Genomic DNA, 19,705 nt, shown 5'->3' on the forward strand with positions numbered 1-19,705 from the left:
GTTGGTAGAGACAGAGGCGGATCCAGGATTTTCCAAAAGGAGGGGGGGGGCATTTTTGTTCAGAAAAAGGTCTTCATTCACAAAAGATAATTTGATGTATGTCACAGAAAAGATTGACAAGCAAAAAAAAAGAAAGTTCTTTTGCGTATGAATGGTATTTTCCACAGATTTTTTTTTAATGGTTCTCAAAGGGGAGAGGGATATGGGCTGGATGTGCCCTTAACTGGATCCACCACTGGGTAGACTGTTGCAGATGAATTGAAAGCGATTAGTATAAACCGGGACTGCTATTTTCTGTTTTTTTTTCTTCTTTTTTTTATTGACTTCTCTCTCAAACTCGATCTAAAATGGAAATTTTGTTTCGTCATAGAAAATGCACACAGCAAAAGCATGAATTCCTTTTTACAAAGTTAAATTCAATGACTCTTGACATGAAAGAAAAGAACTAAAATGGATATTCTGTTATGATTTTCTGGTAAACTGAAAATCGCTGTCCCCAGGTGGGTGTTTCATAAAGCTGTTTGTAAGTTAAGAGCAACTTTAAGAACGACTGATGATCCTGTCTTGTGGTGAATGATATACACCATAATGTTCATTGGCGATGGTTTAGCGCGTAAGAAAGGATCACCAGTCATTCTTAAAGTTGCTCTTAACTTACTAACACCTTTATGGAACACCCCTAGGTTACATTTTAGGACTTGTTTTAAATTGCTGTTGTCCAGTAGATTGATATTTCAACCATCAAATGGTATGAGCATTATGTCTTAAAGTGATGTTTCTCAAAGACTGAGATAAATCAAATGTATATTACTACACACACGATCTTTGCTCCATAAAGGACAAATTTACAAATCAATTCAGGCAATTTGTCGTTATCTGTTACCTCATTTCATCAATGTCCTTGGCAGTAACAATTATTTTGATAGAAACAGATCATTCTGGCATTTCACCTATATCTGTTTACCTCGTTGCACACACAGTAGTATTCATTTCCAACAGTTTAAGATTTATATTGATTGATAATAATTGCTTATTATGCCAAGTTATGTCCTCAGATCCAGCTGGCACAAAAAGGGTAAAGGTTGTGCTCTCTAAGTTTTGAAATTTCAATTTGGGTGGCAAAATTGTTACAAATGCTTGAATGTATCCGTTTTATTTCAATTGACAAAAAGTGCAAGGGAAATGTGTGAGAAATGTTTCGCAGGGTAAGTTTGATTTTGCCCTTTCTCCTTGACACAGCGTGAAAACTTGCATTTGTGCGCAAACAGAATTCTGCGAGCTTTACAAAAATGGACAGTGCTCACTCAAGTGTAACATTCTATCAAAACTTTTACTTTCATTGGATAGATGAGACCCAACCCCAAGATTATATGGGAAAAATTTACCCTCATGTTGTATATTTTTTAATTCCCAGGGCTTTTTCAAAGTGTAAACTTTTTTTGATACGCACTGTATAAAGGACGTAACTGTCGTCACTGTAAAGAAAATGTCAAATTTTGTTATTATTTTGCAGTGAAGTCGGTGGACTTAAATGTCCTTTTAATTTGAATCTTCAAATGTACACGTTTGTATTTATAGTGTACATGTATGTTTGTCCTTACTTGGCTACAATATCGAACAGCCTTACCTAATTTTGAATTGTCATGCCTACCCAATTGACAGGAGCAAATTACTACTAGTACATCATGAAACTTAATGTGCACACGTGTATGTATTGAACATGTTGATACCATGGAATTTCATGAATTTGTTAGTGATTGTTTCAATTTTGATGTATTAAATTATATCTATTTCAAATAATTTTCACAAAGCTCTGTTATTTTCTATTAATGAATCATATGATCATGAGGATGATTTTTAGTCTGCTGTGCAAACACTTCACTCGAGTTTTGGGTCTGAATGTTCAGACTATAATGCCTTTGTGTGGAGTTGGTGATTGATGGTGAAGGTGACGATACTGATGATGGTGATTGTGATGATGGTGATGATAATGATGGTGATGATGATAGTGATGCTGATGATGGTGATGATGGTGATGATGCTGATGACGATGGTGATGATGATGGTGATGATGATGATGGTGATGATGATGGTGATGATCATGATGATGGTGATGATAATGGTGATGATGGTGAAGATGATGATGATGGTGATACTGAGGTGGTGATGATACTGATGGCGATGATGATGATGATAATGGTGATGACTGATGATGATGACGATGGTGATGATGATGATCACAACAACCACAAATTATCAGAATAACAACTGTAATGCCATCCCAAACTCAAATTAATTTTGATAAAAAACACATTTTCAAGTAATTTTCTTCTGTTTCCAAAAGGTAAAGTTTATTTACAGTACATCAAAATTCTTAAGGCACATTATTTCCGTGTTAAAATCTTAAGTTTAGGTGAAAAATTGTTTAAAATGTCCACACAAAAAATATTAAAAGGCACATTCATGTGAACTGTTATACCAGAATTAATCTAAACCATTTTTCACATCTTTCCCCAAAGCTTTTCTTCTTAAACATTGAAATATTTACAAATGAAATTTGTTGGGGTAAATGATTATTAATATAAGTTATATTGATCAAATTTTTAAAACTCGCTTCTGGAAAATATAAAATGTTGCATAATATTTCAATTATTTTTCAGTCACAGATATCTTGAAAGTTTTTTTTCTTCCTGGGTATTCTTTCATCCATATGAACAATATTAAATTGCAACATCAATCAAAGTTCAGATATTTTTATAAATATGACCTTCGTACATGTAATGTTAGACAACGCCTTTAATTTCAGGTATACTATTAATGTGTTAATAACGAGTACCCTCATAAAGTTCAATGATAGTATTATTGTTCAAAACAATGCAACACAATTTGTTTTTTTTTAAACAGCAAATCACAGGCCATTATCAACATACATCTGTGCCAAATTGTTAATTTCATATTGAATTAAAAACTTTATCAAATACAATCATTAAAATATTATGTTCTATTCATTATGTTTGTCTACAATTATTTCAGGTTAATAAAAAAAAGTTCACTTTAACACAACATCCAACCCCACCCCGCTAATCCCTAGCACCTGTAGAAATTATCATTTAACCTTTGCAATGCAGCATTTAATTACCTATTGATTTTTTTGTCAATAAATGCATAGGATTTTGGAATATAAAGACCATGGTCCAATGTAGGTAATCAATTTCAATCAAGTAGAAATGTGTTTAAGCTGTATTTTGTTGTTTTCATCTGATATATAAACACATCATGTATGCTCCTAAAATTTGTCATGTCATTGCAGGAACGACCTTAGCACTATACTTTTGTACATTGCATGCTCGCAAAAATGCCCTTAGTTGCGTGCATAAGGGCATTGCGCAAAAGCGTTTCTGCACTGATGAGGTGCATGGAAGTCTGAAGCTAAGGGCGTTCCTGCACCGACACGACGAATTGTCCTGTGTATCAGGAGGGGGGTATACTAACTTTATTCCAATGGGGCTTTAGGCAATGTAAAGATGGCAAAAAAAAACTGGAGCACCATTTTATAGGTCTTCTAGTACTTTTACACGTCCCTTTCAAGTTGCATAATGACACAATAAAAAGTATGTCACTGAATTTATGTTATGTTGGTTCCAGTACATTCCAGAAAGAATAATAACACATTTCAGCCCAGCTGAAAGTACTGTTTGCGCAGCCTCTATAGCATTTTTAAAAATCACTTAAATATAGAAATCATTAGAAATTCATTAAAAACCAAATCACGGTCTGAACCCGTGGCCGGTAAATGTTGCCCTTACATTGAAATAGCAATGACATGGATAATTATTGGATCTATGATTCCAAGTCATCTGGGGTCCGTTTCATAAAACTTGTTACGATAACAACTTTGCAATAACAGTTAAAAGCTACTGAAATCGTTCTTTCTGATTGGCTGATGGTAAATTTGTTATAGAAATTGTGCATTTGTTACTATAACAAGTCTTTATGAAACAGAACCCAAGACTCTGGTTCAAAATATCCTGGCAGTATCATGTTCCTCACACAAAACAAAATCTTGGAAAGTTTATTTGGTAATCCACAATAGGTGAAACTACAGAAAAAAATTGGTAATTTCCACAGACCTTATACAGTCATTATAGTACAGGAATCAAATACATATTGTTTGCCACTGTGGTTCAGATCCAGAACATCTTGCGTATGTCACGTTTCTCACTCAAACTCAATCTCAATAGTTCTGATTCCTGTTCCACTATGACTTTGGAAAGTTTTTTAAAAAATCACTACAGAATCCAGGAATGTATAAGGCCATAGGGAACAACATCCTGACCGAAGTTAAGACACATTCTCTGGTCTAGTTCACTGGTGCTTGCTTCTAAGAGGAGAAGTCTTGTGGATGCTGTCAAATTACCGGAGTAAATCACTATTGATCCCTGGAATCCAATGCATACCGAACGTCATCTTGACTAACGTTAAGACGTACTCTCTGGCCAAGTTCATTGTTGCTTGCTTCTAAGAGTAGAAGTCTGGTGGATACTGTCAAAGTGCCGGAGTAAATCACTATTGATCCCTGGAATCCAATGCATCCCGAACGTCATCATGACTAACGTTAAGACGTACTCTCTGGCCGAGTTCATTGGTGCTTGCTCCGAAGAGTAGAAGTCTTTTGCATACTGTCAAAGTACCAGAGTAAATCACTACTGGTTCCGGGAATCCAATGCATACCGAACATCATCTTGACTCACGTTAAGACGTACTCTCTGGCCGAGTTCATTAGTGCTTGCTTCTGAGAGTAGAAGTCTTGTGGATACTGTCAAAGTACTGGAGCAGATCACTATTGGTTCCGGGAATCCAATGCATACCGAACATCATCTTGACTAACGTTAAGACGTACTCTCTGGCCGAGTTCATTAGTGCTTGCTTCTAAGAGTAGAAGTCTTGTTGATGCTAGTCTTTTACACACACCCCAGACATCAGACACTGTAGGAGGCAACTGACCTGGTATGAAAAATAGAAAAAGGTACAAGAACATTATAAATGAAGTACCACAAGTGACATAATCCTATGTTTAGGTTGGAAAATCTAATAAACTAATATAAGACTCCATATAAAGTATCCGGCTAAAAAAAATTAAATTATATCAAGAGAACCAAGCGTTTGGTTACGGTATTCTTTTTAGAAACATAAGAATATATTTTATATATATATAGATCATATGAATAACATTAAGAACAAATCCTACCTCAATCAATCAATGAATCCTGCAAACATCTTTTTCTGCATATTCTTTTTAAAACAATCTCAGATTGATAAATTTGCCCCCAAAATATATACACCGATGAAAAATTATGAAAATCTTCTATGACAGGTGTACATGAATCTAAAAATAGGCACTTTCAGTGAGAATAAAAACAAATCCCAAAATTGCCGACAAGGTGTAATACGCACCTTCTATCCTGCATAGTGATATGTGCTGTTGTAAAACCTGTAAATGAATGATATAGAAAATACATATTAAACATATGTACATGTATTAGACCCAACTTGCAAGGATTCTTTCTTTTCGTTACTCTTTTGCATGATGATAATATTTTGTTAAATTATGTAATTATATTGATCATAATTGATGGTTGGTATTCTTTAAGTTATCAAAGCATACTACATCATATTTAACCTTGCATTTTGGGTTAGCTATATTTACAAGCCCTGAAAGTCAAGAGGTATGGATAAAATGGAGCATTGTATATCAATCCATCACAAAATATAGGCATTTGAGATTATTACAAGCACATACACATCATTTTTAAAGCTTGTGTAGTTTTGGTAAATCCACCAAAATGCACCTATCACTATTCCAATTCATTGCTAGCTAATATGAATGGATATGCCCTATAACAGTTATGATGTGGAGGATATGAAATGAAAATGTGTTTTACAGGATAAATTTTGCGATTTTACATGGATATTTAACTTGATCGGGTCACCCGATCAAATTAAAATATCTGTGTGTTTTTGTCTTTCAATTAAATCCTATTCCAAATCATGGAATGGGCTGAAACTTTTAAGATATGTTCTTTGTCTGTAACTTTTGGATATCTAATCACTAAATTTATAAGATAAATGCTTGAATGCCCATTTTTAAAATTTAAAACAAGCATCACCGAGAGAGGGTGCTGTATATCCAAGATTTGAATATTTGAAATTTTCTCAGAGAAGTGCAGTTGGAAAAATATCTAACGGTCTCTACGCTTCAGTAAGACTGTCATATTAGATGATATTCGATTATCAATCACATTATTGACCCTTTACCAAAGCTATACACAGGCTTTAATCTGGTGACACAGAGCAGAAACTGCTCATTAACCCCCATCTTCCTCCCCTCTCCCGCTTCCCACTTTTCATCCCTTTCCCCCTTGAAAACTTCCATTTCAAATTGGAATGCTTGTGAAAATGTGACTGTTTTTTGTATGCAAACATAAATCATCCACTTTCTTCTTAATTCCTTATCCACTATTTTCTTAATCCTCAAGCTCGATAGCACATTCATAAAACATTAATGGCACATTAGAAATGCTGTACTTTATCATTAATATTATCAAATTTGCATGAATCTACTGGGTTTGAAATGTAATATGACTGCAAGCATATCAAGTATACTAATTGTATTGAATATCTTTAATTTGTAACACAAAACCATGAAAAACCAACAAAAAAATATCAGAAAAAGTTATTCTGTATACACTAAGGACAAAGCCAGATTCAACATAACACTTATTTTTTACCTCAGCAAATGTGGCTTCTTCTAATCCCGACTGCCTGAACTCTGAGATGACGGCTCTCAAAAAGATCTGTTCTTGTTCAGAAGCTTGTCTGGAATTTAAATATCAAAAACAAAACCTCGGTCAATTTCTAAGAATCATTTTAAGAATAACAACTTCGCAGACAAACAAAGACAACATACTTACAAAGAATTAACTGTAAAGGATGCAGTGTTCTAGATGGTTTTAACCCCTTGAAAATTGACTAACTGAATATTGTAATTGAAAAATATAGAAACAAAGCGCTGAATGTAACAACTTGTAAATATGATAATCTATTAAGAATGAAAATATGTATACACCAAAATATTGGGTCAAATGGTACCAAGACATACACTTTTGTGATGACAATACCAATCAATCTATCAATGAATAGAATATATGTCGGCCCACCTCATAGCAACAATCTTGGGGGAACAGAACATCTCGGTTACGGCTGCATCGACCTGGGCCATGCCGACGACTGCTTTCTTCTTGGTCTTCTGGGCGTGACTCTCGGCGATCTCAGTAGCACGACGGCAGATGTCCAAGGCTCGTCTAGCATCACCTGATATAGCAGCAACCTGAGGAAACATAAGATTTCACAAATTCATAATTTTGCATTTGTAATGGTAGTGATGGTTGTGGTGATGACGAGGATGATTACGAGGATGATGGAAATGACGATGATGACAAATTTAATAATAGTAATAATGATGATAGAAATAATAGAATAGAGAGGGTCTTTGCATGAAAACATCATTTAAATGTTACTTTTCAATCAATTGCTTTGATACTGAGTGACTTGAATCTAATAAAATTTGGGAATGCCTAAGTTGGAATCTCTTAGCTGGATTGTTCAGGGCATGCAGTCAGCATTTGATTTTTTTAAGGGATGTAAACTCTACCGCAAAATAGAGATGCTGCACAAGCATGTCATTCTGACTGTCATTTCATATTCAATTCAATTCTTTCAATCATTTCCATTCAAAGTGATATAAATCAGATACAAAGTTAAAGGATTGACATTTTTAAGAAAAGAAGTATTGAAATAAAGCCTATGGAAATGAGGGGGTTCACATTAAGAATTCCCCTTGAAAATATAGAAATAATTTGGTACTGAATGTGATACATGCGTATATAATAAGAGAAAAAAAGAGGAAGAAATTAAGAAGGTGGGGATCACAACAAGTTCAGTCAATGTTTCAGCCATGAGTAATACATTGCACATTAAGGCAACCGCACACCTTATAAAATAAAACGTAGTATAATTTGATGCTAATATATTGAGACTTTGAATATCTTACTGTGTAATGTTCAAAATCATCGTACGAATCCCTATATTCAAATCTGTGAATATGCTAACATCCTTCTTAGAATAAAAACATATTTAATATCTAGTCGTAATGACGTCATAGCAGTCGTACAATTGGCTACGATTTGAAACTAATTTGGCCTTTACTCCAAAATAAAGGCTTACAATCTTACAAAATGGTTATATTAGTATTCTTTCAATTAATTTAACCTCAAATAAAATGACATGTTCCATTCACATTTTCAGAAAATGAGCAAAATGCGATTTGTTCCAAAATCGGATTGCAAACAGTCGTAAGGGGTGCGGTGACCTTTAGACAGAAAAGGAAGAGGGAGGACAGTCTTTCTAACTGAGCTGTGTGAACATATCCACTGACTTCCTCACCTTTCTCGCTGCAAGCTGAACAGCATCTGGCTGAAAAGCATCAATGCCCTTGAGACGACTTTCAACTATCTCCTGCAGCTGCTTGTAGGTGTAAGGCTGGAAGGTCATTCTCGTCAGTCCCTAAAAAAAATGGGCATTAAAATTGTAAATAGGCATGTAACAATCATTAAAATTATTGAAAAAAAGGCAAAGGGGCTGGTCGATTCACCCCCGAAATGACGAAAAAATAGCACTTGTACGTTGCAAAAGATAAACCATATATTGATGTCGGGCGTGATCAAAAGCTACATTTAGAAAAAAAATGGTACATAAAATAGTCCCTATATGAAAATTATTCATTATTTTTTACTTTATTTCTTATGCCAAAAGGAGCAACATCTGTGTTTTAATCAATCGTATAAACATTGAAGAAAAAAAAAGTTGAATACTTTAATCATTCTATTAATCAAGGGATGTTATTTTTGTCAGATAAATGGCCTAAAACATCTACAAATTAAAAAATGTAATGCATATGCTTTCCAATTACCGGTAGTCAAAATCAATACAATTATATAACATCTGCACCATCCAATATCTCTAGCATAAAATACTTTTTTACATAAGATTCAAATTTCAGATCCCATACCATTCTGCTGACAACTCTATTCATCATGATGCGTTCTGGGAGATCCATGGTGTTTGCTATGGCAACAACAATCAGTTGAGCATTGGGCCTCGTCGGCCAGTCAAAGATACTGTAAAGAACACCCTGCTTGCGAGTCCATAGCAAGTCAAGCTACAAAGACAATGAAAGAAATTGGTACAATTAAAAAGGGAGGCTGAATTCATGCAATTATTTTGTGAGGTAAGTCCGATATCGAGCCCATTTTATGGAAAACTTAAAACTACTAAAACAGGACTCATCAGCAAATCACATCACAGTTTCCATTGTCAAAGTTACCACAGTTGAAAGTTCTTTATGAAATTAAAAAAGTCTTTATAAGTATCATTTGTCTATGTACCAGTAACCATTTGAATCAATAAATTTTCAACATATTTTGTTTACATCAATCTTACTCAAATTCATAAACATCTCATATATGATATTAGTATCGATACAAAAAAATGAAAAGAAAATCCTGTTGTTTACCTCATCTACAATAAGTACTGTAGGCATTTTGGTAGCTTTGTTATAACTGAAGAGTTTATCAAGTAGATTAGCCGCATGCTCAGGGGTCGCTTTCTTTCCTGTTAAACTCTAAAAAGGGAAATTAGAAATATTACAAACATTTTAAGTGGCATTATTCAGGTGATATGGTTAAAAACTTGGGGCCTGTTTCATAAAACTTTTTATAATAAAACTTGGCACTATCAATTAAAACACTATACACTCTTGAAGACGGACAGTCAACCTGTCCGAAACGTCGAGTCTCTCTACTACTCATCATCTCTACTCGCCGACTCAAGCCAGCATCTCCTCATCAGCTCTACTACTCAAGCTGTTCTCACTCAACATTCCTTCTGGTTTACAGTCCTTTTCAGGACTATTTTCAAGAAAGAATACTCTACTCTCAAAATTCCACTTTCTCGCCTATCCACTTCTTCTCTTCTTCTATCCACTGTTTCTATAACACTCCACATGGTGTACCGTAAACCACATCAGCAATTATATCAATTAAAAGCTCCTGAAATCCTTCTGATTGGTTGATGGAAAATTTGTTACAGAAATTGCACAATTTTTACCATAATAAGTCTTTATGAAACCAGATTCAGGTCAATATTTGAAACCATTCAAGTTTAATCCTAATTTACTGGAGGAGCATTTCATCAACATTCATCGTCCGAAAACTTGTCGGATCTGACAACTTTCCTTGATTTTGACTGGTTGAGAAGCACCATTACTATGGCAACTGTTCTTTTATAACTTTTCAGATAGACTGTCCGGCAGGTTCTTCCATGAAACACTCCCAGGTCCCTCTGAAAGGATGTAAAGGTAACAGTCCTATAATTTCTCAAAAGTATTTTGACCTAATTTATAGCACCTAAACAAATATGACACCATAACCTGGTAAATTCTTTAAAATTGTTACATTGTACATAATCAGCATTTTCCACCTACTGAAGAGTATGGAAAGTTGCAAGAAATCCATCCCAGGAACAAATTCATTTAAAAAAATATTAGGGTTTAATAATTCTGCCAAACATACTGTGATCACAGAAATAAGAGGGGGAAAATGCAACTCCAAGCTACCTTAATGATGTGAACGTAAGCCTGATGAGGATTAGTTAATCTCATTCCGTTGACCTCCACACATTTGAACTTGGGAATGTCTTTAGCCTCGGCGTCTTGTTTCAACCAATGAAGCACTTCCATGGTGGTAGCCGTCTTTCCTGTGCCTGGTACACCAGATATATACATGCAGCTGGAGGTGGAGAAGAGGGAGATTTGTAAATTGTTATGAACAGTGGCGGACCGTGACCCAGAGGAGACAAATCAATACAGTACCCCTTGTGTCCTCCAGGTCACAGTCCGCCACTGGTTATGAAACATTTGTGTCTTGCAGTGTCAAAAGAACTGGGTTAAGGGGATGGCACACCACCACCTTAATGTCAGCATATGCCACAGGAAACAAAGACCAGGGGGCTCAGGGTGATTTGCCCCTATGCTCAAGAGCCCTGGAAAATATCCATTCACTGCACTGTTAATGCTTACCCAATGTTGCAGATTAATGCAGTACGTTGTGAAAAGTAGCCCTCCAAAATAAAAAATAAAAATTGGCTGGAATACCACTATGTTCATTTGGAAAGCCATTTTTCATTTAAGCCTATTCATTGATACTAAATATTACCTTAATATGTTAACACAAAATCATTTCTAAAATAATAATAAATGAGAAGCAAGGTTTTGATATCAAACTACTATTCAGAGACAGGTTCAGAGAGGAACAAAAGTTTTACATTTTGAAGTGCATCCATGAGAATAATGCTCATATTGGTTTGCTATTAAGCAACGGAAACAGATGCGTTACTTTTTTTAACATCTAAGTCCATATTTGGAGCACATTTATCTGTAGCAAACTACATTGAAAATACCTGATAAGGACTTTAGAACAATTCTGGGGAGATTCCAGGATCCACCTGAAGGAGCGAACACTCTTACATATTTTTCAAGACAAGCAAAAATAATAAAATAAAACAATTATCACAAATCAGTGAATAAAATTTTCATTGAAAAAAAATATATACATTATCTAGGAAAAGATCTCACAAGGGGAGGGGGGGCATTGTCCCCTTTACCAGCCCCCCCCCCCCCCGAACAGCATCTGGTATGACTTACCCCCCTGTACCATCCAATAGTTTTGATTTGACGAATGAGTAGATATCAGCAAACTCTTGGTCCCTACAGGGGAGGCTGTCTGGTACTGCCGACACATGCAATCTGTACATGTGACAGGGAAAGAAAAGGAATAAGAAATAAATATTCATACAGAATTTCATAAATTAATATTTATTTAGTTTTCCAAAGTTTTATGTGTCACAAATGTAAAATCATGGCTAACAATTAGTCAGATTCATAAGAAACATTATACATTCTCAAAGTGTTGCACAGTAATTGTAGTCACACACCATATCAAGGATATTATCAATAATATCAATCTTGATTCATACAGAATTTGAGAATTAATATAAGGCCAGAGTTCACAAAAGTTTGCAGCTATGAACAAGTGCAGGTTTTGTGTATAAACACAGAGCATTTTATAATTCAGCACATATTTGGCACCCTTTTTAAAAAACTCATAATTAGTAGTGTAGGACCTTTCTCAGAGTCATGCATAATTTACCTATAAAATTTACCTATAAAGTATAAAATCTGCATAGCTTATGATCTCAGTGTTAAGCAACCCCCTGTAGTGAATTTTGGGCAAAATGTGTAACATTACCCATCTGATTCAGAGAAAACAGATCTCTCAGTCATTCAAAGTTAATTATATGTAATAACTGATAAACAATGAATATTGGTCCAACCTGACTCTTGCATGTTCCAGTGGCTTTGATGGGGTCTTAACGGGGGTGGATCTACTATGGATACCAGGGGTAGCATCTCTCCTTGATAATAATCTTTTCTTACCAATAATCTGGAGGGATACAATCATACAATGATAATGATAGTGGATTCTTCTAGAGTGCACAGGTCCGTCTGGCATGGCACTCGTGGCATTACGTATACTCATACCAGATAAAGACATATAGGCCCGAATTAACAAAGGTGGTTTTGAAAACCCACGGTTGAGTTCATGGTTTATGCAGATTTCTTATATAAATTACGCCTAATTTAGCGCGTATCGGGCGCGTGTATAAAATATTCCAATGCTGATACGCGCTTTTGTCACAGTGTGCGTAATTGATGCCTGTTGCCATGGTTATCCACGCTATTTTATTCATGAATCCACTGTTTGAAGAGTGGACTCATGAATAACAAGTGGAATGCCTCTGGCCGTCTCACCTGCATCACGCGGTTCAATATAGCAGCAGTGCTGACTTTGAATACTACTCTAACTCGCACAAGATGTTCAGTGATACATGGTTACTCTTATGTCCACTTTCTATGAACTAGACCAATAAACTTACAGAGATATGATGGTTATTCAACAAAAAATCCAACATGGCCAAAGTTCATTGACCTTACATGACCTTTGACCTTGATCATGTGACCTGAAACTCGAACAGGATGTTCAGTGATACTTATGTACAAGTTTCATGAATCAGATCCATAAACTTTCAAAGTTAGGATGGTAATTCAACAGATACACCCAATTCGGCCAAAGTTCATTGACCTTTGACCTTGGTATGTGACCTGAAACGCGCACAGGATGTTCAGTGATACTTGATTACTCTAATGTCCAAGTTTAACGAACTAGACCAATAAACTTTCAAAGTTATGATGGTAATTCAACAGATACCCCCGATTCGGCCAAAGTTCATTGACCCTAAATGACCTTTGACCTTAATCATGAGACCTGAAACTTGCACAAAATGTTCAGTGATGCTTGATTACTATTATGTCCAAGTTACATGAATCAGATCCATAAACATTCAAAGTTATGATGGGAATTCAACAGATATCCCCAATTCAGCCAAAGTTCATTGACCCTAAATGACCTTTGACCTTGGTCATGTGACGTGAAACTCATGCAGGATGTTCAGTGATACTTGATTAACCTTATGTCCAAGTTTCATGAACTAGGTCCATATATTTTCTAAGTTATGATGACATTTCAAAAACTTAACCTCAGGTTAAGATTTCGATGTTGATTCCTCCAACATGGTCTAAGTTCATTGACCCTAAATGACCTTTGACCTTGGTCATGTGACATAAAACTCTAATAGGATGTTCAGTAATACTTGATTAACCTTATGGCCAAGTTTTATTAACTAGGTCCATATACTTTCTAAGTTATGACGTCATTTCAAAAACTTAACCTCAGGTTAAGATTTGATGTTGACGCCGGCGCCGCCGCCGCCGTCGGAAAAGCGGCGCCTATAGTCTCACTTTGCTTCACAGGTGAGACAAAAACAGTGGACTCATGAATAAAATAGCGTAGATCAACATGGTAACAGGTGTCAATTTGGCGTACTTTGACAAAAGTGCGTATCAGCATTGGACATTTTTTATACACACGCCCGATACGTGCTAAATTAGGCGTAATTTATACAGGAAATCTGCGTAAACCATGGACTCAACCGTGGGTTTTCAAAACCACCTTTGTGAATTTGGGCCATTGTGTTACATTGTACATATTCATAAAGTACATACTTTGGAACTTAATAATACGAATACGTGAATGGATATTTAGTATTCAATGACAAGGGGAAAGGTCAATTTGTCTTAAGTAGTTAAATATGATAAGTAGATCATGTATATTTATTAAACTAGTAAAACTGTGAGATGCTGTGAACTGTACATACATTGGGACATAAATTTTTCCACAGCCAGTGTCTGGCCAAAATAGATAGAATGCAAAGTGATTCTTCATTATTCTTATTATTCAATATAGGAAATGCTTTCAAGGAATTTCAAATAAATTTGAGAGAATGTAATTTTCATTTCCAATGGGGAATAAACACAGCTTAATCTAAGCTTGTTAATCAATCAAATTGAAGGCAATAAATACATAGAGATCATGTTTACAAGATAATTTGAATTCAATGACTGCATAAGTATTTGAATTGGTCTTGACTACACTCCAATAACGAAGGTTTAACGACCTGTGCATGTATGATCAACAATGTGGTACAATAATCATTCAACAATGTACAAGGTACTTGCATTATGCAGGCTTTTTTAATAAATAGAATAGTGATAGGTATTCTCATTTATAGAAAGAGTAGAGAGAGGGGGAGATGACAAGAAGAAGGTGAAAAGTGGGATAGAGGAGAGGAAAAGGTGAGAATAGCACTGAGGGGAAATATCACTTTATTAACTCACCTGGGGTACAGATTGTGATGCAGTTGACATTTTTCTCCTCTTAATTGCAGTGTAATTTTCTTCTTCCTCCCCTTCTTCCTCCTCTTCATCCTCCTCCTCCTCCTCATCATCATACGTCAATTTTCTCCTCCTCGGTGTGGATGCATTTTTTCCTTTCTGCTTGGAGCTTTCCTTTATACAACTTTGAGTCTTCCTCAGTGAATCCGCCTTGGACGGTCGACCAACTCGACCTCCGACTGTCTTTGGCGTCTTCGCCGCCTTCTGCTTCTGTTTGGGAGTGGTGGGGAGTCTGGACTTTGACGGTGACTTGCTTTGTGCTTCCGTTTCCATGGACATCCTCAGCTTGGAGGTCGGTTTTATCACCCGTCCTCCGCGCGTCATCTTCTCCTCCATTTCCAAAGCTTCAAGAACTTTAGGCTGGATCCCCTTGAGGACCGGGGTGTTCCTGGCGAGACTGGGTCTGCCCACTTTCCTGGCTTCCTTCTTTGTGGATACCACAGGTTTCTTGGAAGTGCTCTTCTTTGTCTGTTTCCACGGGGAGTTGTCGTCATCCGAGGAAAACATCTCCCACACTTCATCAGCTGTGTACGTTATCCTTTTCCTTGGTGAAAAAACTGTTCCAGAAAAAATGGGGGAAATGTTAGTATTTCATATGAAATGAGGAAACTTTTCCATAGGCCATTTACTTAATTATCAGGAATTTGCGGGTTTCTCCTAAAGTAGGAATTGCCCTGAATCAGTAATAAAAATAGAACACAGGTACAATATAATTTTATGCCTTCAAGTAAGAAAAATATAACTTGAAGTAAAACTTGAAAACAATTTTTTTACCAATTTCATGTATTGAAGTAAAAAAGTAGTCCTTGCCTTACATCAATATGACATCACCAATGGAGTCAATTTGAAGTCTTTATAGGTGAAGTGATTTACCAATTCTTACAAATTTCAAAAATTTTTAATTCATAGTTTGTCAAAATTGCCAAACTTTCACCCACCTTCTTGTCTAATATTTCTTTTTCCTCTAAAAACAACTTTACTTTATATTGGACTCCTCTTTTAAAGAAAAGAAAGGAGGATATAATTTCCTAGTACACTCACAAACCTACATAATTCCAAAGGACAATATTGGAATAAAATGATGGTTCATAACCAAATATCCATTTAATAGTTCAAATTCAAGAAAAAGGTCTTTCTCTTTTTCTTGAAAAGGATCTTACTTTTATTCACTGCTGAAGAATTAATTTCTTTAGATCCTTTCTTCCTAACATTTTTCTTCACTTCCTCTTCTTCTTCCTCCTCCTCATCCTCCTCTTCTTCTTCCTCCTCTTCCTCCTCTTCTTCATCCTCCTCCTCCTCTTCTTCCTCTTCTTCTTCCTCCTCCTCCTCCTCTTCTTCCTCCTCAGGATCAATGAGAGGGATTACAGTATTGACATTGATGGCATATCGAGTATAGAAGACAGGGTTCACTTTCTTTTCCTTCTCATCTGGTATGTCGAAGTCAACATCTACTTCTTTAACCTGGAAGTAAAATAAAATATATCAAAAATGTATCACATGAATTGCCTTTGTCTTGATTTGTAATATATTTTCTAAATTGTATACCCAGTTTTAGCATGACTATACAGTTTGCTACCCCAGAGAAAACAGCAGTTTCAAAAACTTTGAAAGCAATATCTCATAAATTGTTTGAAAGTAATGTCAGACAATACTACAAAACACAACCTTCACAAATATTGGTGCTATTTCATGCAAGTATGTCGATAAAACAATCCAAAAATATCAATGGTGTAATTCCACATGTTCAGGGAGGAAAAAAAAAATTATTTTACATGGCAAGGAGAAAATTTAAATATTCAATGCTTCATAAAATGAAATACAAAAGAAATAGTGAGTGATATCATCATTTGCATACAACCAGGATGTTCATATAACTCATGTGAAATCAACCAAAACTTAAAAACTGTCATAACTTTCTAATTTACACCAAATTTTGATTAAATTTTCAGTATTATGCTTATTGGATTTTTCTCTTTTTATTCAAATTAATTATTTGCTAGGGTGGAGTTGTCCTCCAATCAATCTAACAGCCAAGTCTACCAGTGTTCCTGGACAAGACACCGTGCTTAGGACCTGGGAACGATAAGAGTCAACTAACTCAACGTACCACGCATTTCCCAATAATTGTCTCTGCATCAATCTCTACATCGGTGGATGCTCCTTTAGACTGGATGTATTTGTAGATTTCCCCGGAGACAGGATCAACTGGCAGTTTCCGGGAAATTGATTTTGGCAATTCCGAGGGGCGCATGTACCACTGGACTTTGGCCCTGTAAGGGTCGTTCTCAGCATCTTGCCCTGCGACAATGAATGGGAAGAGATAATCAGAAAAATACAGAGTATGAGCCCTAGTCAAGAGATGTTTTTATTTAAGTATGTACAACAAATCAATGAAATCAAATTATTTACAAGGCTTTAAATATGATAAATATATGAAAAGAAATTAGTATTGAAAGACTTACAGTATCTATTTGGCAATGCCAACTTCTGAATTAACAACTTATGTTAACGCTGAAACAGTTACTTCTTCTGGGAATGTCCAATTTAACTATAAGTTTATCAGTTTTATGAGGATTTTGAACAAAAGAATATTCCACTCCAGTAAACTTGAAATAAAGTTGATTTTCTGTTTGGCATTAGATCTACGGGTTCTACTAGGAGATAAATTATATTAGACCCTCTAGATCTAATTATTTGGAATATAATTTAGTGATAAAAAATTGATAATTTTCTTCATCTGAACAAAAAATTTATATAAGGAAGAGATCAGAAGAAACCATGCATTCATGTACATACAAACATGTAAGGAAAAGTAAAAGGGGAAATAAAGAAAAAAAGTTAACTTCACTTTTAGTTTGAAATTTTTTTTCAAAAAATCCTCCTAAAACTGAATATTTATTGGACATTCCAAAAAGAAATAGTTTTGATATTTACTGCACAGAAATTTTAAATCTTGACCTGGATGGTTTGAGGAACTGGATCAGTGCAGAATCTACTCACCATTATCAAAGAGATCTTCAATGAGAGCAACAAAACTCTCAACCGAGTTTCCCTCTATCAGTACATGGTCTCCCACCTTGATTGAATCAACTCCTGGAAGACGAAATCCTCTGAAAAACCAATGAACATAAATTGTGATCTTTGGTCAGCATATTGGTCTAGCAAATATTACATGTATTGAACTTATCAGTTAAAGATGGTAAATCATCGATCAACATGATCAACATGATCTTCAATGCTATTGCTATGCAGTCATGCTCCCGTAGATGACATTTTTTTTGTAGACTAAATTCTACTTGCAGAGTAAGACCAATTTAAATATTAACTTCAAAGTAAAGGCTAAACGTTAAGCAGTTAAACTGTTACTTGTTAATGTTAGACAAAAAAAATCAGTTTATTTCTGTCAGGATATGCTCCGCTGTGACTTCATCTGGCTTCAACTCCCCTAATTCAGAGATGCCAAGTTCAGAGATGCCAAGTTCAAAGACCAGCTATGTGTGAGATTTTCTGTGAATCTGAGTGAGATCACAGACATTGTGTACAATGTATATGGGGATAGGCTGTGATAGTTGCATGAGACAGAGATTTGAGGGGATGAACAAGAGTAAAAAAAATGCTTGAGTCTCACACATAATGCATTGCATGAGACTTGGTAGACTCTGCTAATTAAGCAGTAGGCCTAGGCTAGGCCTAGGGGGACTGATAAAAAAATCAGAAAATGTTTAATCACTCATTCGAAAAAAATAATTGTAAAAAGAATTAGATCTAAAACTTAGATCTAGGCCGTGTCATGAATCGGATGAAAATGATGAATGTTGCAAAACATATCTTTGTTTACTTTACTCCAGTTTTAAAAAAAATTCTAACTATTGAGTATTGTATTATCAATGATTCAATCCAACAAATCCCAAGACCCAACAAATTATATTCCTGTCCAACTTGTTTAAATTTTTGACATGATAAAGTTGGTGAAAGTAAAGTCATAACTTCACAACTCACAACATTGTTCCACTCAGGCACAAACATAGACAGCTGGCAGCCGTCTGTTTCGAGGAGTTTTTTAACATTTTTTAATTTTTTAATTTCTCCTCGTCAACATGTATTTGGTGAGTGAAGCCAACGAAGTTCAGCTGAACAACCAACATAACAGAGACCGAAGCTTTTGGTCTAGCACAAACAATGCAAAGCAAGGCATGACTTCAAGTCTCACTCAAATAGACATGAGAACATGGACTCAGTGATGGAGAATATGATTATCAAATTGAAAACTCACTCGTAATGTGTGTTTTTGAAGCGCCGGGTTGCTTTCCCGTCACGTTTGCCCATTCCGACCCATGAGAACCCTTTATTTCCTTTCATTATTCTTTTGTCAGCAGACATCTTGCAATCACCAGTATTTCTTAATTTGGCACAAAAATATGAAAGTTTAAAGGCCACGCACAACAGCTGATCCAACTGCAACCATCAACAATCTTGATTTACCTTTCGCGCGACACCCATCACGTGCACACGTAGCGTGAATAGACTTTTGACCAGACTGTCATACTTTCAACAATTATACAAATAGATTGTAATAAACAAAATAAAAATCTAAAAAATACAATCTTTATTTTATACTGGATAAAAATATATATTTTTGAATAATTACACCCATGACCTGAAAATGCAAAGAAAATATTT

The 19,705-nt window shown here is 35.4% G+C and overlaps 1 protein-coding gene across 1 annotated transcript; it reads right to left on the reverse strand.

The window, feature by feature from the left end:
* Positions 1-2,321: 2,321 nt before the first annotated feature.
* Positions 2,322-19,529, reverse strand: LOC121423856 (origin recognition complex subunit 1-like). The gene is made up of 16 exons (XM_041619366.1): positions 19,299-19,529; positions 18,026-18,135; positions 17,133-17,323; positions 16,186-16,486; positions 15,065-15,582; positions 14,969-15,034; positions 12,508-12,617; positions 11,819-11,920; positions 10,733-10,904; positions 9,632-9,739; positions 9,128-9,277; positions 8,503-8,622; positions 7,218-7,387; positions 6,789-6,876; positions 5,455-5,491; positions 2,322-5,004 (listed from the first exon to the last, which is right to left on the reverse strand). Exons 1-16 carry the CDS (start codon positions 19,403-19,405, stop codon positions 4,841-4,843), a joined length of 2,514 nt encoding a protein of 837 aa, XP_041475300.1. The 5' UTR covers positions 19,406-19,529; the 3' UTR covers positions 2,322-4,840.
* Between the last annotated feature and the right edge of the window lie 176 nt (positions 19,530-19,705).

Source organism: Lytechinus variegatus, chromosome 11, assembly GCF_018143015.1.
Source record: "Lytechinus variegatus isolate NC3 chromosome 11, Lvar_3.0, whole genome shotgun sequence".
In the NCBI taxonomy this organism is placed as follows: Eukaryota; Metazoa; Echinodermata; class Echinoidea; order Temnopleuroida; family Toxopneustidae; genus Lytechinus; species Lytechinus variegatus.